This window comes from Crocodylus siamensis, chromosome 5 (assembly GCF_052110815.1).
Source record: "Crocodylus siamensis isolate JL-2025a chromosome 5, ASM5211081v1, whole genome shotgun sequence".
In the NCBI taxonomy this organism is placed as follows: Eukaryota; Metazoa; Chordata; order Crocodylia; family Crocodylidae; genus Crocodylus; species Crocodylus siamensis.
Window position 1 is genome coordinate 137,194,944 of NC_143399.1, and position 24,585 is coordinate 137,219,528.

The window sequence follows — 24,585 nt, forward strand, 5'->3', positions numbered from 1 at the left end:
GTTGTTCCTCCCCAGGTGCATCACTTTGCACTTGTCAGTGTTGAATCCCATCCTATTTTCATCTGCCCACCCCTGTAACCTGTTTAGGTCCAACTGCAGCCTATTCCTCCCTTCTAGCATGCCCACATCCCCCCCACATCTGAATGGCATTAGCAAATTTGAACAAGGTGCTTTTACCCCCTTGTTCGAGTCACTGATGAAGGTGTTGAACAGTGCGGGCCCGAGCCCTGCGGGACCCCACTGCCCACATCCCTCCAGGTCGAAAATGACCCATCCACTACCACTCTCTGGGTGTGGCCCTCCAGCTAGTTGGCGACCCAATTGACTGTGTAGGTGTTGACACCACAGCCCCCCAGTTTCTTAATGAGAATGGGGTGAGAGACGGTGTCGAAGGCCTTCTGAAAGTCCAGGAAGATCATGTCCACTGCTACCCTTGCATCTAAGGATTTGACCCCTGCATCTAAGGATTTGCCTAAACTGGACAAAAGTACTTTTACCAGAACCAGAGTTCCTAGCACAAGAACTCTAGAAAAATCCCAATTTTTCCTTGAGATAAGGAGACAAAAGGCATGGACTTACTGTAGTTGAAAAAAAATCTATTATGGTTTTGTCTGGCTGCTCTACCCCATGGTAAGCAGAAGTAAATCTTCAGTAATTTGCTGTTTTATTCAAGTTAAATGAATCATGGTAGTTTTAAGGTATAATCAGATGTAACAAAACATTTCAAAAGCCTTTGAAATGTTCCAGAAGTGGATAATACCTACTTAAAATAACTCATTTAAAGATTTAATTTTTCCATACTTGTGTATAGAGAGGGAGGCATAGTGAGTGAACAATCAGCTTTCTATGTGGCAGTCTAGTAAGAATAGAAATTAGACTCCCTTTCCCCACCCTGCTTACCTCCTCTCCTGCTGTCTAATTTCCTCTCCCCTCTTCCACCCATGAAGGGTAGTGGAAAGCAAAGTGCGTTCTTTGTAGCCTCCTCTAGTGCTTACTGGTTGGCACTAGAGCAGCATTTCTGAACCTGTGGGTTGTGATCCAAAAGTGGGTCGCAAAAATATGTGAAGGGGGTCACGAACAAACTTTAAGAATGGATTAAAAACTGATTCTCCTTTAAAGGAGAAAATCATGGAAATGATGGCTTTTCCTTTGCAGACAGTTCCAGTATTTGGCGATCAGGTGTACGCACCTTTGTATCAGTCAGTTCTTAACACAATCTTGATTATTTCTTTCCCATGTTTAGATTGAAGTATCTAAGGGGGTAATTTTATTATTATCCTCCAGCATTTGGTCCTTTGCTTTTGAAAGAACAAAGAAGGCTCTAATTTTAGGGTGTTTCTATTTATTAATGTATCATGCAGAGCCTTGTGGGGAGTGGTGGTGAGCATGATGGTTTGGGCAAGATTAACCATTTATTATTTGCATGAAATAAAGTTACTCTAAGCTACTAATCCTCTCTCAGTGTACATTATCTTCTATGTGCATTGTTTAAAAGTGATATTGTCCAAAAAAGTATAAAATAAAATTCTGTATAGCTAAATTGCAAATCTACCTAAAGCATAGGGAGAGTGAGAGAGTAAATCATAAATTATGTTTTTTACTGGGGACAAAAATCCTTGAGTTTGAGCTTTCAGAATGATCTGGTCTTTACATGGTGAGAGTTAACGTGCAAATTATTACTCATTTTTGGTTATCCTGAAAAGATTTTTTTGTTCGGAAATGCAGGAATCTAATTAAGGCTTGAATGGTTGAAGTGCAGTAAAAAATAGTTGTGGAAAGTAACTAAAAAACTTTTTCATCATTTTAGGATACACAGTTATATTTACAGATTGTTCAGGTCTGAGTGCAACAGGCCACATAATGCTTGGGACCATGGATGTTCATCACCACTGGACCAAAGTAAGAACATTTCACAGTAAAGAATAATCATTTTGTATTTATGTCACCCTGTATACATGAATTTGTTTTCATCTTTGTGTAACCAAAAAATTAAATAACTGCTGAGTGATGATGCAAATGTAGTTGAAATATTCAGCCTGATCTTATGTATTGCATTCTAACATAATCTATTTTTGTAGGTGTTCATAATAACCATGATCTTTATTGCCAGGTTTTTTTCAGTTTCCAGAAGTAAATCAACTGTGTTCCATATCAAAGACAAACAGATTGGTTATTTCACCATCTGGAACGTAATATGAACTAGTGCTCTTTTAATGATTAGTCACAGAACTTGGCTCGTGGAATAGGAGTACATGTTTGGTGGAAGAAATGCATAGAAAATGGAGACAATAGGATACCATGTAAAAAAAAATCTGCAATATTATTTGATTAAGTGTTCTAGTTTTCATAGAACAAAGATCACATTTTTTAGTTCTGATGACCAAGAAAATTCCTTTGGTACTTCTCTCTAAAATATGCGTGAACTGAAACAATGGATTTTGTACTGTACTAAGAGTCTGCTCCTTTTGCATTCATGAAGCTCTGAACAGTAGTCTGAAACTATTTTGGAATTTTTGTAGAACAATGGTCTTCCACCTTTATTGATCCATAGGCAACAATGCTAAGCAAATGACGCATCAGGTTTTGCTGCTGTTCAACTTAAGCTTTAGCTTTCTTATTTTCCTTTGTTCCCAAGTACCATTGGAGGATTTTGTAGGCAACATTTCCCACAAACAATTGGTTTGTTGAAGATCACCGATCTAGACTGTATCAGCAATATTTTCGGTGCTCTGTTGTCTAATGTATATATACCTCTCATCTCTGCCTGAATAGATGCAGTTTTGTAATAGGTAGGTGTGTAGCAAATTATGATCATTGCTACTGACTAGCTATAGACTTGTTGCCTTGTCATCTACAAGCTGTAGTAGACCTGATTTCTGCCCATGTCTTCTGATACAACTTTTTTATTTATTTTTATTCTTATGAGATGCTGCTGGAGGATTTTATTTTTTGTTTTATGTTTTCAGCACCCCTGACAAACATAGCCAGCACCATGGTCTGATGCAGTTGCATCAGCAAAGAATACTAACTATATCTTCACTAGGAAAGCCTGCCACAATAGCTACATCAGCAAACCCTTGTATGTATAGACATGGCCTCAAATTATAACTGCTTTGAGATAGGAACTCTCACACATGGACAGAGCTCCTCACACTGAGGCCCAATCTTCGTTGTAGCCTTTTGGTGTTACTGCAAGATAAATATTTAAATATATTCTAAGGTTTTGCTGCAAATAGTCATTAGCTTTTGGTATTTTGTGGATTTTTTTTCATTTGGGTTCCATGTTTGCACTGTTAATTTTTGTTGTTCCTTTAGAGTTTTATTCTTTGGTGAATCAAATCAGTACTTCAGTGTTTTAAAGGAAATTGTATTGTTTTATATGTAATATAAGAAATATTTGTATTCTGTATATACAGATTTTTGAGATATTGCCAAACTATAATAAACTTCAAAAAAAGCTGCTCCTTCTGGAGGACCGGATAAGCCATCTACTAGGAGGCATACAAATAACATACATCGAAGAACTTCAGCCACTTTTGACTCTTGAAGAATATTACACTATTCTTGATGCTTTCTATACTAGGTTACTTAATAGTAGACTACTTTTTCACCCTCGTAGTCTACGGGGCTTGAAAATGATTCTAGAAAGGTAAGCATCTGTGGGATAAGTAGACATCACCCTTTTATTCATTTTATTCCTTGTGCTAATTATTGCTTTAAGAAATAACCAATTATAGTATAAAGTCTCATTTATTGCTTTTTTATTTCTAATGCATTTCACATTTTTCATGTTCTGTTGGGAAATCTTAACTGTCTACAACAAGAAATAAATGTTGCGTGGCTTGTCAACAGTATGTATACAGTAACCATAATTCTGATGATGGTAATGAAATCACGGTTATCTGTTTCTAAATGTTTTAAATAACTTTGCTTGAGTGGTTAGTGATGTGGAAGAAAATTGTGCCCTTTTGATAGGAGGACACTTGTGTCTTTCTAAACTCATCTTTACTGTACTTAACTTAGTTAAATAGGTTGTTTGTTCGTTCTCTTGGGCACACAGTCAGCTTTATACATGGGTAGAAGCATGCAGTCTAGTAAAGACAGAAATCTTACACAAGGCATCTGTATTTTATGATATGTTTATATGACCAATGTAATGTGATGCTTATAAGAGAGCAGTGGGCTAGAACTCATTTAAAAGCCAGCTTTTCATTCCTGTATATAGCAAACTGATATAGCAGACCAGGGTACATTAATATGCAAGATCATTACACAGATTTAGACACAGGATTCCAGAAATACAGTTAGTGTTTGAAAAGGCAGTGCTGAAAGTAGGATTTTAATATCTTAATGTTATTAATCTAATTTAGAAAATCATCTGAAATCTATATCTTTGTTTAAATAGCTGAGAAACTACCTTGAAAAACAGCTGGTTTTGTGAATTAATAATTTATCTTGAGTCTGCAGAAAGGGATTAAATTGCATCTTTTTAGTTGTCTTTGCAGATTCATTCTCCTGTAATCTGAAATTAAAACACTTATAGTGAAATAATATTTCATCCTTATTCATTAAACCTTTAACAAATAATTATTTTCAGCTCATTTATTCAGAATTCTAACCTTTAAATTGCCTTATCCTCTGTTATAAAATTATAAATATTTTAGTAAAAGGGTAAGTAACAAGATGCATCTGTGTTAACTTTTTATGTTTTATTATAGTGATAGGTATGCCCCAAGTTTGCATGAACTTGGACATTTTAGCATCCCAGCAGTTTGTGATCCAGCAACCCTTCAATGGTTTATTATTACCAAAGCACAACAAGCAAGAGAGAATCTGAGAAAAAAAGAAGAGTAAGTATTCTTGTCACATTACAGCAGTAGCTACATTGCATCTTTTTTTTTCCTTTAGGTTTTTAAGAGTGATTTTGCTGCAGCTTCAACGATTGCCAAAATGAAGCATATTTGGAGATATTTTCTAATACAAGTATTTTTTTAACTTTTTTTTTATTTGGGCGACTATAGAAACAAAACTCCAGCACAGGAGCAATATACAAGAATTGAATGAGACTGATATTATTGCATCTTTACAAAGTTTACAAGATATAAATTAGAACCTCTACTTTCAAGATCATAATTACATATGTAAATATAGCATTAAGTAAGCTTCATTAATATTTAAAGAAGCTAGCTATAACCTCTGGCTTTGTCCTCTGTGTAGGTCAGGAATAACATCCATATTTCTAAGTCTCTATCTATCTTGTCTCTTTTCTAATAGTCTAATTCAGGGTTGTCCAATTCATGGTTGATCAATACATAATCTAGCAACTAAAAACAAGAAGAAAACAGGAAGCAAAAACCCTTTTTTTTTCTCTTTTTTTTTTGCACAAAGTAAACTTCGGTTACAATCATGACATATGGAAAAAGGAGCCTCTTTCTCCACAGCCTCTCCAGCATTCTGCATCCTCATCAGAAAATGTGCATTGGATCCTAGTTGGAGACGGGTACTGTCTGTGGAGTATTGTATACAATTTGTCTCAAACCCATGGAAAATAAATAACCCTGTTCGTATATTTATCACCATTGTACATACCGGTATTTTAAATGTTACCTTTGATACTGTTTATTAAAAAACCTATAGGTCGTCAATATGGATTAAACCAGCCGTCAGTAACCTTGTGCAGCTTGGGTCAGAGGTGGGTAGGTAGGTGGGCACTAGGACAAGGCCGCTGTTACCACTGCTTCTCCCTACAGTGGCATGGCGAGAGCTCCCTGTTGCTGAAGGCCACTACCACTAAACACCATCGAAGCCCCACATCTGTGAACCAAGATCAGAAAGTCCTTGGCCTGTATTCATCCTACAGGATGTAGGTTGCCAAACCCTGGCTTAGACAGAAATTTGTTTTAAAATAGCTGAAATTCATTCCCTCTTACTTATCTGGCAAGATCTGAATTAAAAATTGTGATCTTTCCCCAGAAATGTTTGGGAAGCAAAGTAAGAAATGCAGCTCTGCACTCTTCATATTTAATTGGGGAAAAAATCAGGACCCAGTTCTTCAGTTCGCTTCCTAACATTTAAAATTCACCTTACTTCATAGTTACCTTTGATACTGTTTATTAAAAAACCTATAGGTCATCAATATGGATTAAACCAGCAGTCAGTAGCCTTGTGCAGCTTGGGTCAGAGGTGGGTAGGTAGGTGGGCACTAGGACAAAGCCGCTGTTACCACTGCTTCTCCCCACAGTGGCATGGGGAAAGCTCCCTATTGCTGAAGGCCACTACCACTAAACACCACCGAAGCCCCTGAAGTCATAGGACTACAGACTAAAACATCCCTTGTTGCCTGTTCAGAGTTCCAGTTGGCTTCAAACGTTTGCAATTGAGGAACTTGTTGGGGGATCACAGTTTAAATCTGTAGAGGTACCATACATCTGTTTGGTATATACATCCATACATCTGGATTTTGGGGGTTCTTTTAAAAAAAAGCATTTCTGTTGTCCTTTAACATTGTGGGCATTTTGGTATATTCTCCAAAGTAGTAGTAGAGAAAGGGGTATTGTGTATCAACTTTATGGAACATATAAAATGCTTAGAAGTACAGGTTTGGAACGAGTCGCTTTTGTTCATTGCTGATGCATTCACATGTACAGTATAACTTCAGTCAAGAGGGTGATCAAAAAATAAAAGTTCAATTTTTCTGTGGTCTTTTAAAAGATATATCTACGTACCTTCTCTTCTCGGAGAACCTGGATTTTTGTCATTTTTGCTTTTTGTATTCCATTTTGTCCAAGGTAAATGGAAAATAATACTCTCTGAGTTTAGTCCTGAGTTTAGGATTCTGTGTTCCTCTTGAAAGAGGTAGAATATTACTATCACCTAAAATACTGCAGGTGGCTACACTTTTTTTGTTTGATATCAAATATTTTAGATCACCTCCAGGATACTGAATAATGGCTTTGATAAGAGGATAAAGGGGAATTTATTCCCAATAGCTAAGCTTTTAAGTTCTGTTTAATGTCAAGCATTTTGATCCTTAAGATACCAGGAAAATGAAGCCCCCCTCCCCACTCCACTCACACACTTGCCCCTTCCTCTTCCCACCAGCCCCCCCCAGGTGCCTGCTCCACAACTACTGCCGTCCATACCATTTACCTTAACCTTGCAACTCTGGCTCCAGTAGGAGCCCTACTCTGGCCTAGTCCAGGGAGCACTTGAGTATGTGCTGCCTTTAGCCCCAGTCTGGCCAGGCAGCAGCTGTTGCAGTGGTGGCAGCTTCAGCCCTAGCTCCAGAGCTGGAGCCAAAGCTGCTCACCACCGACTCCTTCCCCTCCCCCCCCCTCCAACTTCCACTTGAATCTAAGATAGAGGGACTTTTCCCCATGGGGGGCACACCTTGTCTTAGATTCAAGTAAAGATGGTAAGTTACAAATATTGTAAATATATACGTTACCAATATACAATATCCTGAATATAGATTAAATCATTTAATCTGCATTGTTTCCAAAATGTGTCCTCCATTTGTAGGTATGTAACTTCATTTTTGCACAGAGTTCATATAATAGTGCAAACAAATGTTAAAATATACATGTACAAAAGTCTTTTCAGTATATCTAAACATGAAAATCTTGAAATCTTTAAGCATTTTTGTATATACATATGTATAGTACTTGTATCTTTCAAAAAAGATTTTTAAAAGAGGCTAAGCGCTAATTTAATCATTCTGTTTTATCATTATTTCTTACTGTCTGCTTTTTTATTATATCAGGCTGATGACAATGGAAAAGGAGCTAATTAGTACTTCCACTGAAAAATTTTCCCTGAAACAGCTGTATAAGGAGCCCAGTGTTTCCAGTGCACAGATGATAAATTGTTGTAAGCGACTGCTAGAAGAATCAGTACCATATCTACAAGGCATGCACCTCTGTGTTTCACACTTTTACTCTGTGCTGCAGGATGGAGATCTTTGTATCCCTTGGAACTGGAAAAGCTGAGGACTTGTCTGTTAATGATACGAATTTGTTTATTTTCTGTAAGAAGCTATAAATGCAAATTAGATTATTTTTAGTGTAAATTGTTTAAATCTGTATTTTGATATCAGTATTCAACCCAAGACTTTCTTTAACTGCTGCTCAGAAAATAGGACTAGAGTCCTAGACTGTTGCTGAATAATGTCCAGTATCTCCAGGCCTTGTACAGTTTCTATACTTATCTGCAAATCCCAGCATGGAGTAAGGGTCATTAAAAGGATATTTTTTTATAGTAGTTTAAGCAAAACTTTTGAATTAAATCTGAAGGTTGCAAAAGGTTGCAAAAATGTGTGTGGATTTTTTTTTAATATATATGTATGTGGCTGTCCTAGGGTGTATATTCCTAGATATGGAAGAGATTGTATGTACCTCTAAAAATAGGTACTAGGTATTATCTATAGCAGAAATTACTGAACTGAAAAACTGAAGTACTAAACTGGGGATAGCAAAAGCTGTGGAATTAATAGTTCTCAGTTATTTCATATATCATTAGTTATCTGGTGCCAATATTAAAGTTTCATATTGCAGTACAAAAACAAAAGGGAAAATCATTTAGTATATTTTACTTTTCAAATAAAATCTATACTCTGGTTTTTGTTTTTCAGGTGTTTATTTTAAATATCAATCTAATAGTAACTCTTAAGAACATCTACTTACACTTCAAAAATATTTTGAGATATATTTGCAAAGCGATTGTCACCGTACATTATTCTTATCTTCTTACTTGCTTGAGTAGCCTACCTGCAGTCTAGGGAAGGAAGACATTTATGTTAGGATTATTTATAAATAAAGTAAGTACTCAAGAAGGTAAGAGATTCAGAAGACATTCCAAAGGGTTAGACACACAGGCCTTGGTAACTTGAATAACATGAGATAAGATTTGAGAGCTGATTTCCTGAGAGAACATTAGCAACGCTAGAAAGTTCTTGTTTCATTGTAACGCACACTAAAATGCAGTGGATTGAGTTCCACCTTTTTTGCAAAATCAACAAAAAAGAAATGGGCAGTTGACATGTTTAGACTTAATCTTTGAAAACAGTCAAAATAGTGTAAGCAATAGAAAAGGAATTATATGATTTCTACATATGTATTGTTTGTTACAGGCAGAGATGTTTTTAAGGTTGTCTGGCTCTACCAATTTTTAATGTTGCCAAAATTAAATTGTGTTTGGACTAACATTTTCCATGCTAATTGTCTAAATTCACCTGCAGACTAATCTTTTTATTAACATTGCAGCCTGAAAGGTTCTTCTATTTTGGGAACGAGGTTAAGGAAAAATCTATTTGTTGCTCATTTAAAATAAATTTTAAATAATATTAAATAAACGCTCTTAAGACTCTTTGAAATACTTTAGGTACACTAAGAATGTTAGCATTTGAAATGGAGGTTGTTCTTTGTGCTTCAGATACCTTTTTGCCATCCTTGTGGAAAACAGCCAGATCTCATGTGACCACAACAGGAAGTGAAGGGAGAGGAACTGGGATTGGCTGGCCGAGAAGACTGACAGGAAGGGCAAGCCTGGAAGTGAACCAGAAGCTGTTTGTGTGGGGTGAAACCTAGTCAGCTTGGGAAATGAGAAACTGGTGGAAGCTGGGACCAGGTGGGAAGTGGCATTGGAGAAGTTGGGAAAGTAGTGAGATCTGATGATGGAAGTCTGGGGAGAACTGAAGCTGGCTGAGCAAAAAGGGTAGGACAAGGAGACGAGGGCAGATTGTCTCCCAGTCCAGACACTTCCCTGGCTCATTAGGATAAGGATGGAGGCAGATCAGATGAGAAGCTGGGGGTAAGAACCTGGGCCTGAATGGACAAAGAGTAAGGGGCTGGATGCTGGGAGAGGGAAAGGTTCTGGGCATTGATGGAGATGAGGCTCAGTGCTTAAATCTGAGGGGAAGGCTGGGACTGGCTATGCAGGTAGTATGGGGCAGGACTCAGATGAGGATTGTTTGGAAGGGATGGGGCCCAATAAGTTTAATTTTGGAAGGAACAGACAGAAGTCTATGCCCATCAGGAACATACTTAACTTCAGACTAGAATCAATCCCAGGATTCCCGAGTCTTTGTTCCACTGCAAAATCCACTGGCGGAGTATATGTCTCATCCTCTAATGTTAACACGCAAGAGCTGAAAATCAGTTATTACTGTTGGTTACTCTGTTAGATGAAGTGGCAGAGGTCTGTGCAATGACTCAAAAGATTCCAGCTGTGTTGGTGACCTGTGCTGGTGGGTGTCAAACCAAAGGAATTTTCACTTGGTTCACTTTTTAAAACAAAAAAAATGTAGGCAATTTCAAAAATAACGTTGAAAGAATGCTACGATTGCCTGGGCGACTTTAGTTTAGCCCCATAATAGGCACTCTCATAATAGAAAGGCACAAACCGACCTCTATCACTGCAAACTTCAGTCAATGACTTTGCAGCCTTTATGTTCTTTTAACATCATTTTTTTTGTGTAGGATAAACAGGACATCTCAATAAACAGGATATCCAGGGGTCAAAAAAAAAAAAACACAGGAAATAAACTGGAGCAATGCACACTCAGCATGTGCTGCTGAAAGAGGAGCTGGCCCACCTAGAAGTGCTCTCCACTGTCAGCCAGGCTCTGCATGGCACAGTTACTACAGCTGCAGCCCCTGCAGGACCCCAGGTAAGACTGCTGGGGCCAACACAGTGCTGGCCTTAGTCTCCCCTATCCCACCCAAGGTAACTTGCCATGCACCGAAGTGTGCAATGCATGGGCATTTCTCAGGGGCAAGAAGCGGTGGCACAAGGTGTTTCACCACTCCTTGTCCCCAGGAAACCAAACATCCACACACATCTGGAAGCGCCCATGGAGTTTTAGGTTGGATATTAGGGAAAACTTTCTCACTAAGAGGGTGGTGAAGCACTGGAACAGGTTACCTTAGAGAGGTGGTAGAATCTCCATTCTTAGAGGTTTTTAAGGCCTGGCTTGACAAAGCCATGGCTGAAATAATCTAGTTGGGGATGGTCCTGCTTTGAGCACGGGGGATTGGACTAAATGACCTGCTTAGGTCCCTTCCAATACTAATTTTTTATGACTGAATGATTAAAAGCATACAGATTTTCTAGGGATCATTTTGCCTGACAACTATTATACAAACACTAGTGCATTGAGTTTTCCTGTTGTTTTCAGGATCAAAATTCACTGTCACAAATATATTGGGATCATATTTTACTTCATATATTTTGAATATTTTAGCTAAATGTATGCTAATGTTTCACTGTATTTAGTGGGAATGGTGAGCACTTGGCTTCATATGAGAATGACCTTCAATACCCATGTTACTGGAGATATTTTAATAGTATTAAATTCCTGCTTGTTCCTATAGTCAGTTACTTTAAAATAAGCTTAGTAAGAGGTTTTGGGAAGTGTTTGCTTTCAACAATAAACTTTAACGTTTAACAAGGTTAGGTTGGTGATTTACTATTTTTAATCATTGATTAATGTTTGGCTGAGACTTGAGAATTTTCCCTCCCCTATTCAAGAATTTTAAATAGTTTAAATAATTTGAAGGAAAGGTAGGTAACAGTTCTGAACTCTCAATCATTAATTCAAGATTGAAATGGGAGGTGGACCATGCATTACAGATTATTAAGCCAAGATACTTGGACCATGTTGTTCTGGCTTCAGGAAGCAGTTTGGATTTTTCCAAAACTGCAGAAAGAAAACTTTAAAGAACAGAAGAAACTGTGATTAAAACAAAAAAGGGGCATCAGCTTGTAAAAAGTAACTTATTATTCTGATGCTGTGCACAACTGTGGCCTTTTGAGAGACGTGCTATGGCTAACACCAACATATAAATGTTGATAATTATATGTATAGCCTTTTAAAGAATTTGAAGCCATTGTTCTCCTGCTGTGAAATGCTAAGAAATTTTCCATTGTTTAAAATGTTCTCTTTCTTTCCACTTATCCCCCTCCCTCCCTGTTTTGACAGCTCAACACACTATATTCTTTGTGTGAAATGGTTGCCCATGTTATCTATTTCCGGCTTTCAGCTTCTGTGCTACAACCTGAGTTTGTATCCATTTATGTTGTATAAGGTACTCAGTGCATCAGTTTTGAGTCTTAGTAGGGTAGAACAGGAAAAAAGGTAGAAGAAAGTCTCTAATAGAGTAGTTGCTGTTACGTTAATTCACACATAGTATTACAGTAATGCTGTAGCTGTAAGGGTCTAGAAATAATGGATGAAACAGGGATTTCTTAGCGTGATATCTTTTATTGAATTAACTATACTGTTGAGCTAGAGTTAGACAAACTTTCAAATGCAACACATTCTTCATCAGGTCTGGGTAGTAAGAGCCAATGTAGCATAGGAGAGAAAAAAGTTATAAGATGGAGAAAGAGAAATTCCCAGGGGTAGCGGACAATTAGCAGAAGAAAAGAAACTAATTGCTGGGAGCTCAAGGACTAGCAAAAGGGAGGAGTGTTCTGTCATATTTCATGTGCAGCGAGATTTTGGGGATCGGGTCAATGTTCCCTCTAAGGTGTAGCGATCTGTGAGTGTGCCACTTGGGTCCATGAGCTTCAGTCCCACCTCCCCCTTTCGCTAAGCCTGGAGCTGGACTACGCTAAGCCTAATAGACTAGAATCCTCATGTAATGGATCCTCATGCAATGGATTTTGCAGTAATCCTCCAAGCACAAGACTGGGGGCTGGGGAGCAGAGCAGTTCCCCAGAGCCGGTAATGGGGAGTCCCCATTCATGATGCAGAAATCTTGTCATGTTTGGATAAGGTACTTTGAGTAAATGTGATATAATTTACCCAAAGCACCTTGTCTGCCTATGTCTGTAAACCAACACAGTTGTAACCAGCACCCCCAAACTACACCGTGCTTAGGAACGATTCCTTGCGCCTGCTCCTTTTCCTCTGATGCAAACCCAGGTTCTGCACCACCCTGCTGTGCCCCGCTCATCTTTCCCTGCTGCAGGCAACCGAAGTGAACCCAACTGTAAACACTGTTGCTGGGACAGCAACATGCTGTCTGAAGAGGAGTGAAGTGGTAGGATGCGCTCTTGGCTGCCTCGAGCCACTGCTGCCTACAGCATTTAATCTGAGAGCTGGAGAAGCCAAGCTCCGCATATGTCCCTGCTCTGGGAGCAAGGAGGCACATGGACTCAGGGCTAGGGAGTGTAGCAGTTCCCCAGAGGCATTGGAGCCCGTCCCACCCCCACCTTGCCTCTGGGAGTGAGGAGGCACATGGCCTTGGTCCTGGGGAGCAGAGCAGTTCCCTGGTGCCGGTGGAGCCCATGCAGCCCCCACCCCACCCCCAGGCCCCCCCCTTGCTTTGCCTTGCCGCAGCCCAGCTCTTCTCCGGGTGGGTGCGCAGCATTAATAAGTTTGTGCGCGGCTGCACACACATGTTGCTTGGCGAGAACCTTGGATCGGGTAGGCTATCGTGAGCCGTAATGGCAGTATCACTGTTAAGTCCTTGATTCTTTGTGTCCAGCCAGCTTATGAAAGTTTGTTCCTAAGTTTGGCTTTTAAAGGCATTGGGTACATTTCCTGTGAGCTCGAGGATAACTAGGTCAGAGGAAGTGATTGTTCTGTGCTAAATGTACTCCAAATGGTGTAGATGTATCTGTTCTGTGTATTGTTTCTGTGAGAGTTCCTTCTGGTGTGTAGTTGCTGCGTAGTTTCATCCACATTGTTGCCATGAAGGCAGTTGATGCATTGCATCAGAAAGACCACATTTTTGGGAAAGGCGTATGTAAGAAAGATGGATGCTGATGGTGTTATGCAAGTGTTGTTTGTAGCAGCAGTGGGTATGTGTTGACAGGTTAAGCATTTGTTGCCAAGGCAAGACCATATCCCATTTGATTCGGATTCACATTCAATCCGAATCGGGGACAGTGATTCGATTTGTTGATTCAGATCACTGTCCCAATTCGATTTGGCTGAATGCAAATCTGAAGATTCACTGCTGATTCAGGGAATTGGTGATTTAGCCATAAACACAGCTTTAAATGTTTTTTCTACATACCTTGAGGTACCAGTTGCAGCTTGCTGTGCAGAATGCTGTGATGGTGGGGCAGATAAAGCATCCCACAAGAGCACGGGGGGCCCCCCCACATGCTCGGTGGTGGACCCACCCTGCACCCTTGCAGCTTGGTGATCGGCCATGGGGGAAGGAGGCACCAGTTGCCAAGTCGGGGGTGGGGAGGGGGTCTGGTCCACCTCTGGGTCTGCCACCAAGCACGCTGGGGACCTCCCTACACACTTCTGTGAAACACTCCATCCGCCCCACCATCTCCGCATTCACGAGTTGCCTGGTACCTTGAGGTATGTAGAAAAAAACATTTAAACCTTTTTCTATGTCCCCATTATAGTCTATGACTGAATCTCTCCGGATCAGTGCCAAATCTTCCAGAGCCCATTTGGCCGAATCAGTTCAGGACAGTGATCTGAATCGAATCACTGTCCTCCAAATGCAAATCAAATACTTCCCTATTTGTACAGGTCTAACGGACACCTCATGCGTGTTGCTAGTGGGAAGAGAAAAATGAGGGACTTTGTTTCAAAAAAACAAAAACACGCTGTCAGTACCATCAGCTGCCATAAGACAATAAAACTTTCTAATGCTTGCATATAGCCTTAGACTGGGATGAAAATACAATCTACTTTTTGTCAAAGATTTGGTCCAAAGCCTAAAGTTGAGTCAGCTTGATTTTGGAGAATATATGATAGTATAGAAGGTAAATTAGTAAAAAGGCCTTGCAACTTTTAAGATTCTCTGGGCAAAAATAAAGGTCACCAGAAATGAGACTTCAGGAAGAAATGGCACAGCAGAATTTTGTACGTTCAAAGGGGCTCTTCCATTACTTTGCACAACACCAAATTCAAATTACAGGGTGCCTCTGTGGGAAGATACAGATTTGAGGGTTTAAAAAAATGTTTAACTAGGAGTTAGAAAAACATACTAGGAAGAAATAGCAGTAAAAGCGCAGCACTTATCAGTAGCCAAGAAGAGTTTTTACGCTATATTAGAGACCATGAGATATCAGAGCTGAAGCAGCAGTACGAACCATGTTATTTTCTATTTCAGTATTCCAGTTGGTTAGACCAAGGGTGTCAAACTCATCTAGCCCTGTGGGCTGGATGAATGGCACAGGGCTAATCTGCAGGCTAGATTGGGCCTACAGACTAACCCTGCGTGTTAGATATAGCATGTCCCCAAGTGGGCACTGCATGCATTTCAGAATGGCTAGTCCAGCACCACACTGCATGCAGCACCTGGCCCATGACCATGCTGCACATGGCACCCAGGATCACACTACACATGGTACTCCTGCTTCTGCAGCTGGAGCAGGAGCCATATGCACTGTGTTGGCTGAACTGCCCCTGCTGCAACTGTGCCATCTAGGCTGGCTGCTCTTAGATTGTTCTGTCTGCTCTGGGACTGCTTTGCCCACTACAGAACCACAGCATGCATACCAGCCACTCCAGGACCTGCGCTGAATCCAGCCTGAAGATCATGTGCGGTCCTGGAACAGCTCATGCAGTACAGTATACAGGGCCATCCAGGGGCTGGATGATAGGGTTCAAAAGGCTGGATGCAGCCTGCAGGCCATATCTTTGACATCCCCGGGTTAGAACAAATGCTAAGGATTTGCTTACTAGGACTGACTTCTTCTCAGACAAGCATATAATGCATCAACCTATAAATTCAGTAAACATGCTAGCAAGGGAAGCAGCTTATGGTCTCTGTCCTGTTTTGTTCTGCAAGATCTGGACTCTGTAGCATGTCTAAACTGGCACAACAGATTTCCCTAGCTCTGTTGTGTTGAATTTTGTATTGTTTGGGGCGTAAGAATAATCATAAAGCTCTTAACATTTACAAATAAATTTGCATTGTTTTCATGTGACACAAAAAGAGGGATACCTTCCTGGGTATTTCATCTGCTAGGCAGAGAGTAACTAAGGCTCCCTTGGGAAGATGTGATGTTTATGTAGCCCTTCTGCTGGGCACCAGTCAGCAGCAACAAAGGCCGAGTTCACTTTTGGGGTCTAAATATACTTTACTTTGGCTTGAGCCCCCACCTAGGCCACCTGGGAAACACTAAATAAATTAATAGGGTGTCCTGCATAAACAAAAACCCCTCTGCACAAGCAGTGTAAACACAAAGGATACATTTATTACAGAAAACAAAGAAAACACTAAATACAATTTAAAACACTACCAACTGTAAGGCATAGTTCATATATTGCACCCTCTTGAGGAGGCTTCACCCATGCCCAGGCAGTCTTGGACTTGGAGCTCACCCAAAAGGCAGTTCCAGAGGCTTGCACCCCTCTACCTGCCTTTTAGCAATGGGCTGGAGAGGGGGCTTCACTGGAGAGTCCTTTGAGCTGCTCCTTGGGTTCGCTGGGCTGTAGGAAGCTGCTAGAGAGTGTGGGTCCCTCTGTGTTGCAAGAGACCCCTTGTTGCTCCCTGTGATGCTGTAGGGCAATCCCCACTTCCATGTGGTAGCCTTGAGAAGTTAACTGCATCTTTCATTCATATGCTGCACCCCAACAGTCCTAGTCCCAATCCCAGCTCTGCTGGGCAGAAACTGCAAAAAGAAAACTTTGAAGGAAAAGTCAGGCCTACCTCACTCGGCCTGAACTGGGTAGCAAAAGTTGGCTGCGCCTATACTGCACTAAGGTCTGAACATAAAGCTGGGGTTTAACCATGCAGCTAGGCTGCAATGCCATAGCTTTAGAAACAGCAGAAAAAAAGGCTCAGGCCTATGGCTGCAGCTTTGGCATCTAGTCTCAGCCATACCCCATGCTGAGACGATACAATGACAAAACAGTGGAGGCCAAGGCTCGGTAGCCAGCAACTACCAGGACCCATTCCTGGACAGTTTGTTTCAGGGATTAATATCTCTGTGGCGTTAACCCACTTAAAAAAAGAAACAAAGGAAGAAATGGGAGTCTCAAACTCCAAAATAGACTTTCTCTCTTTCTACCTGAGGCTTTCCCTTTAAACAGTGTTTGTTTGCCTCTCCAGTGAAGAGCGGGGAGACCCCTCCATGGGGAGCAAGTTCTTCCGGCTCCCAAGGTACCTGTGCAGTTTTCTTCAGCCCCAGGAGAAAGAGAGAGATGCTCAGTGCCTGGTTCTTGTATACCTGGTATGACATCACCCAAACCTTGTCCAATCAGGGAGGGCCACATTTCAGTGTTTCTCCCAGCCAATCTGCCTGAAGCATTCTCTGCTTCCTCTGGCCTACGAGGCGAGGGGGTTTTACATATTTCCTCCAGATACAGGCCCCAGCTTGTCATATGCTGAGCATATGGCCAGAACAACAGGGGCTATCTTGCCCATATAAAAACATACACACACAAAAACCACAATACACAACCTAGTGCGTGTGGGGGTTACATTTATATCTTTGGTCTATGCAATTGTTGTTGGGACATTCCCTGATATATTTGCTATAACTCAGAAAGTTTCTGTAACAGTAGGATTAGGGCAGAAATTGCAAAAAGGGAAATGCCTATGTGTGTGTCTCTTGGTGCGGTTAAGAAATTTATTGTCAAATGTACAGCAGCCAAAAGTAAAAGTAAAAAATAGGATTTGGGGTTTCTGCTTTTTTTTTTTTTTTTTTTTTTGGCCTTGCTCAACTATGTGTTTGGCATGTGGCTATGTGGATGAGGACAAATCTTTGGACTGGAACAGGTTCCAGCCTAGACTCCTAAAGGAAACCATAGCTTTTTTGGAACCCGCTACTCCTTCCTGCTCCTCCTCTTCCTCGTCCCTACCCTTCTTGGCTCTAGGGACCCCCAAGGTTCTTGGACACTCTGGATCTGGCCACATTCCTTTGTCTTATAAGGGCATATATTCCTTTGCTGGTAATTCATATGAGGAGATCTTGGGTCTTGTTCAGTATTACACAGCCATATCCAAGAGACATGTAGCTGGTCTGCCTTCCATCATCCCAACTGCATGCCTAGACTACTGACATGATTGTTATTCCAACACACTTATGATACTTGGTTCTTCACAGACATTTCACAATTTATTACTAGAGCTTTTCTTTTTAATTTTTTTCCTTTACTGCCTCCCAAATTTGTCTCTATATTTAAAGTTACCTTTCTCCTTTATTAATAAGTGTCTACATCTCACTTCTGTATGATAAATAGAATTTTACAAGGTTTCATATAGCTGAATCTGGGTCATTCTCCACAGTTATTTGCAGAGAAACTTTAGCTCCAGAGGAGAGTAAAAGAAATTTGCCCTCTGCACTTTTGCTTATCAAATTATGGTTAATCACTGATATTAGTAAACTGCTAACCTAGCATATTTTAAATAGCTACCTCAAGAAAGACAGGGAAACTAAAAACAGGAATCACTGAGAAGAAAATGGAGGTGATTCTATATTTGACAAGTCCCTGCATTCTTCCCATTCTCTCTTGTCCCTTTGCTATGTTCCCTTGAACTTGGATTGAATTTCAACTTTTTGGTCTTCAATGGATGTGGAAAGATCCTCAGTATCATGAGCTGATAAATTCTAGAGCAACAAGGAGTGCTTGTTCACAATAAATTTGAAAGTGGTATTTTTAAAAGTAGTTAAATTGATTTTATTCAGCTCCTACTGAAGTTATAATATACATTGACATATATAGAACTAGAGTTAGTTAAACTAACACAGTGAGTGTTACATTAATGTGCCATAGGTTCTGCATGTTAAGTTTAGTACCTGTAGTAACAGATACTAACTGAATATGCAGTAACTGGCACTACTGCACAGTAACACCAGCGCATGCCATTTGAGTGATGCTGATGTACAAAAGGCTAATTCTGCTGTGCAATAGTGCAGTAGCATAGCTTTTACTGTGACATGCTAACGCACAGTTGAATTAGTCCACTGCTCATTTAGCATCTCATGTAGACGCGCCCAGTTTGGAAAAATCCATGTTCACAGCATGCATGGGAGATGTGTAACAAAATGCTTCCCAGAAGTTTTTCAACATAGAGCATTTATGAAAGTTTATTAAAATTTTTATGTTGTGCCATTTAAAGCAGAGGAGGCATGTTTTTTAAAAAATCACTTCTCTGCTCATTCTTTGAGCAGGAATCTTTCTGGGTGCGGTAATCTTTGAATGCTAAGTTGTTTAGAACCTTACTTATAATCGCTTCTCGGCCTCTTGAAGGCTCAGGTCAAGTGTAGAAATACCTGTGTTTTTCAGTTTTAATGGCCTGGTTAAGAGAAGAGCTCTTTAAAAAAAATCCTACATAATAAAATAGCTGCATGACAGCTATCACTACAAAAATTTTATATGATATTTTCATTAGCAATAGTTTCCTGATTCTGAAAGAACCGTTACAAAATAAAAATCTAAGCACAGAAACCCCAAACCAAAATCATATGAGCATCCTCAGAAATAAGCATCCTCAAATTATCTTGTACTCAGCAGCACATTATACAGAGAACTCTCTTGACTTCTTTCCATGATTATTAAAAAAGTCTATACATTGAAAGATAATGTGAAATATCTAAATTTTCCTTCCAAAGAGGTGGTATGTTATATTACTACAAATCAGTTCCTTTCTTTTAAAGTTTGGTGTTCTACAGCTTGCTATAGTTTTAATATGGTTTACTTAGGCCTAGTACTTAATAGTATGCAATGGTCTGTGCTATATACTTAAGTACTAGGATTATACAACAAGAATTACTTAATAATTGGGGGGCTTTCTGTTTTGTTTTGTTTTGTTAATTTTCAAAGAGTTTTGCAAACAAACCTGTCCTCACAGCATATTGGTGAGGTACATTTTATAATATTTCTCATTTACAAAGGTGTCTGAACAGAGATGTTATCTGACTTTTCCAGTATCACAGAGTGAGAGAATAGGTGAACTCAAATTAGAGATCAGGAGTTACTAGCTACCAATTTAGCTCTCAAATCTAGACCAGGTCCCTCTTTCTGACTTCAGACATCTCATTTCCCAGACTGAAGGATTTCTATGTCCCTATATGAACCTTTAAAGGACTCTTTAAACAATGCTTTCAAGTTGCAGCCAAAACTTTCTTGATGAGAAAGCCAAGTTAGAACTGGTTCTAAAACTCTTATAATTTCCTATGAAGTCTAGTCCAGTGGCTCTCAACTTTTTTAGGTACAAGGCACCTGTTGGCAAATGACAGCTCTTCATTTTCACTCCATTTCTGACTACAGAAAAATAATAGAGCAATTTTTCTGTTGCAAAGAACTAAGAAAGATCACAACAGGTCAGCATGTTTTTAACACTATGAATTCCTGTTTGAAATCTCTGGATTTGTCTGCTGAATCATGTTTGCACACCTAACAGTGCTAACATTGCATGGTACCATACCTCACCTCTGATACTGTACGACACCTCTGAAATGATCTAAAGGCATGCCAGGGTACAATGGCACCCTTATTGAAAATCACTGGTCCAGTAACTCTTCTTTTTTAAGGCTCTGCATCCATGGATGTATGCCAGAGAAAATCTAAATACTCTCTCACAATTTATGCACATTGTGATGTTAGGCAAAATCACTTAACTTCTGTGCCTTGTGGAATTTGTCCAAGTATATTTAGAATTATGGGTGGCTGTAAATTAGATTATAGAATTTAATTAGGGTGCAGAAGGAGGCTTACAAAAAAATTGTTCTTTGTAGTCTCAGTGATGAAGCTGATTCCTCTGTGTGGTAGAGGCAACACAATGAAGAGAGACTTACCAAAAGAAGGAGAGGAGCGGAGTCAATGGGACACCACTGAAGACCAGACATGCGGCTGGAACGGGGCTGTGGTGAAAAAAAACACTGTGCTGAAGACAGGAGAAAAAAAGTTACAATGGGTCAGGAGAGCTCCAGAGCCGGCACTGGCACTGGCATGGACCCACTTTACGGCAGTGTGCTGGTGCCAATTCACTGGCCATCCCCCTGGAGGGGGCATAAAAACCCCGCCAGACCAAGAACAGAGAGGACCAGAAGTGAATCATCCAGTGGTCCCAGAGTGTCCCGGAGCTGTTTTGCAGCCCCACTGAGGGAAGGTGGTGGCAGCCTCATGAGGGACAGAAATAAGCTAAGCCCAGGAGGGCCCAGCTACTTACCTGAAACAGAGCAGTGGATCCCAGACACAGCTGGCCAAGAATGGGACAACAGCGAACCTGAGGAGAGAAAGAGAGACGGATCCATGGACTGTGGTGGATGCAAGCCAGAGAGAGACAAGAGCACCCTTGGAAACAAGGTAACCCAGGGCTGGTAAAAATTGCAGGCCAGTTACCATACGGCCAAATCTGGATGACACACTATCCGCACTGGTCTTTTCTAATTTGAAAGGGCAAAGCAAAACCTTTACTGTGACAAGCCCTAGTTGCGGTCTAGAATTAACATCCATGGTTGATGTATGGTGGGGTGTAGGGGAAGCAGAGCCCCAAAACAGGGTGCCAGACAAAAAGATTGAAGAAGGGAACCAGGAAAGGCAGGATGTAAAACCATCCTCCCAATAACAAGCTCATTCCAACAAGATGCGGCAGATCAGAATCCCTGGGGACCATCCAAGACATTTAACCTAACAACAAGCTGTCAACCACTAAGGAGACAGCAGCACCCGAAAAACCTGTAAGAGCAAAATGTGCTAGTGAGCGGTATGGGAGGTTATACTCAGTGTTCAGATTCTTGCTACAGGTGAAATATTTGTACTCGGAACAATTAATAAAAGTTTGTGTCCAGTTGTTAATAGTTGTAAATTGGCCAGGATTCTCCTTTCATATATTGTTTTATATAAATTTATTTTACATACAGAATAAAATTTCATTTCCCTTGAATAACAATCATTCAAAATGTTCTTCTCATCATTACTATTGGACAATTATTTTACTTGCATCCTTGATGACTGTGTAACAGATCAATAATGCTGAAGAAATGCTGCATGCACACACTGTTTGGTTAAAAGACATTACAGTTTTCCCAACTTCTAAAATTCATATGATATCTTAAACTAAAACAGCTGTGTATGGTCACTTTCCTGGGAATTTTCAGTATTAGTTTTAAAATTATGTGTGGATGCATGGCATGCATCTTTAAATCCAGAGGTCTGAGCACTTAAAACATGTCAGGCAAAACAGAATAATTACAAGTTTATCTTGTATTTCCCTTTTGCTTTATTTTTCATTATAATCATTCTAGTACCCAGGTCATGACCTTGGGATTGTCTTCTTTTTTAAATGACAAGCATATCTAGAGTCAATTTTTTTCACATAACTTTAATCATAGCCTGCATTATTAAAAATTAATTTAATGGCCCTTTCAGACCCAACTATGAAGGTAGGAAACAAGCATCTCGGTTATATAGTCTTCAATTATTCATTAAGGACTATGGGGATTTCTTGGAATGTATAACTGCTTTTTGCTTTTCTAGAAATACTAATGCCAGCAACAGGGATATGCTACTTAGTTTAACAAAAATGGACATCATTTCCCTGTTGGGTTTCTGCTTGAATTGTATAATATTTTGTTGCATTTAATAGTATTTCTCATAAATTCTACTTGGGATAGAAAAAATGGAGGAATGAAGAAAGGTGTTGTTTAATTTTGAATAAACTTTTTGCCAATAGGAATTTTAATGCATCTTCTTGTTCGCTTTATGTGTAATAAAAATAATTTTACACCTAAATTACTTGCAAGTGAATGTTGTGAATCATTTCTGTCAGACACAGTTCTCTAGGTCTTTGCAATCCCAGTCAAGTGCTTGGCATACTTGATGGCTTACTTTTTAATTTTTTTATAAATCAAAGTAACTTTCTTAAATAATCTTCTTTAACTGTGGTTATTGCTTCTGCATAACGTTTTTAAAGAGTCTCATTCTGCCTCATATGCACCATATTTACACTAGTATGACTCTAGGCTTATCTACATGGGTAAATATAATTAGCTATGCAAGTATATTCAAATCAGTTATAACCCCACATCTGGACACTTATTTCAATAAAAAGGTGTGAACATATAATAATATAAGAGTATTTACTGAAAGGTAAAAAGGGGCTAGGGTTGTCCAGCACATCAGCTGCTCTTTGATAATTGCCTGTGTACATGCTGATACCTCAGGGTAAATGGAAACTAAAATTCAGTGGCTGAGGCATTAATGAAAGAGAAATAAGTGAAAAAAGTTCAAGTATCTAGGGTCAACTGTTTAGCAAAATGGAGAGTTAAACAAAGAGTTGAAGCATCAACTAACAGCAGGGTGGACAAACTGGAAATTGGTGACAGCAGTGTTATGCAACAGGAGAGTATCAGTGAAGCAGAAGGGGAAAGTCTACAAGATATGTGTGTCCAGTGCTATTGTATGGTGCAGAAACATGGCCCCTGAAGAAAACTCAGGAAAGAAGACTGAATGTGATAGAGATGAGAATGCTCCAATGGATATGTAGAGTTATGAAGATGGATAAAGTGAAAAATATTTACATCAAATGATTGGTGAAGGTAGTAGAAGCATCTTAGAAAGTACGAGAGAGAAGACTGGCATGTATGGGATGGCTCAAAGGAGTCTGAAAGAATACATAGGTATTATAGGACACCTTTTTTGTCTCTAGTGATCCTGCAAGTCATTGTCCCCCTGGACACACCTGCCATGGGAGAAAAAAAGAAATATACCAAGGGAACAAATGACTCAAGTAGGTACCTAGTGTGCTGATCTCCATTGCAGGGCTCCACCACCCCTCATACTCTGTCCCATGCCCAACCTAGCTCAGAGCCTGGAGCTCTTACTCTTCTGGTGATAGTAAACTCCACATCCTGCTTATCTCTGCCGCAGGTCTGCTCTACCATCAGCTTTAACTTCTCTCAACCCCTCCACGAGGACAGTCCTTCTCCTCTTTTTGGGGTTATTTGTAACTGTGCCCTCTGGCAGTCCTTAAAGGGGATCTGATCCCCAATAATCAGTATCCCCCTCTCTCCTGTAGCCCTTTGTGACAGGGTGAAGGAGGGATACTTTACATCTTCCTCCCTCTCTCTTTCTAAGGTTGCCCCATTCCCAGTGACTGACCACATCCGTCACCTCAGTACCTTGCGGCCACATTCTCTCAGCTGCCGTGTATCTCAGTCCTCTTTAATCTTCTTTACCTACACCTCCACATAGACTCATCACAACCTGCTTGGTTGCTCCACTCTCCCTTCTCTGGGGACAGCTGCATCCAATGGTGTTCCTTCTTTTGTAGGTCATTCTTGCCAGCTCAACCAATCAGTGCCATCTCTCAAGCAGATGACTCAGGACAGCTTTGAATCAGCCCACCACAAGATGACATCATCAGACCTTGCCACAGGCTGCACATCCATCTCGAGTAAGTTTCCCACTGGAAGTTCTTCCCTAAAACAGGGGCCAACGCCAGTCCCCTGTTACAGCAGGAAAATAAATTACCAGAATGGCACTACCAGGGAGAAAGGGGAGAGTAAAACCAAAGATGAGGCGGAGAGATATAGTGAAGAGGGACATGAGAGAGAAGGAGTTGGAAGAAGAAGATATGTATGACTGAAGCTAGTGGAGAGCCACGATCAATGACCCCATTTAGATGGGACAAGGACAAGGAAGAGGAGGGGAAG

At 40.2% G+C, this 24,585-nt stretch overlaps 1 protein-coding gene across 5 annotated transcripts in view; it reads left to right on the top strand.

The window, feature by feature from the left end:
- Nucleotides 1-8,617, top strand: part of TCAIM (T cell activation inhibitor, mitochondrial) — a 30,159-nt gene extending 21,542 nt beyond the window's left edge. For 4 of the 5 annotated variants that reach the window (XM_090046451.1, XM_090046449.1, XM_090046452.1 and 1 more), the window contains exons 8-11: nucleotides 1,808-1,899; nucleotides 3,417-3,649; nucleotides 4,719-4,850; nucleotides 7,763-8,617. In XM_090046451.1, coding sequence (XP_089902577.1) covers nucleotides 1,808-1,899; nucleotides 3,417-3,649; nucleotides 4,719-4,850; nucleotides 7,763-7,988 — 683 coding nt within the window. In that variant the 3' untranslated portion in view covers nucleotides 7,989-8,617. Of the gene's footprint in view, nucleotides 1-1,807; nucleotides 1,900-3,416; nucleotides 3,650-4,718; nucleotides 4,851-5,388; nucleotides 5,501-7,762 lie in introns of all 5 variants that reach the window. The other variant, XR_016442210.1, reaches the window with a different exon arrangement.
- Nucleotides 8,618-24,585: the final 15,968 nt, after the last annotated feature.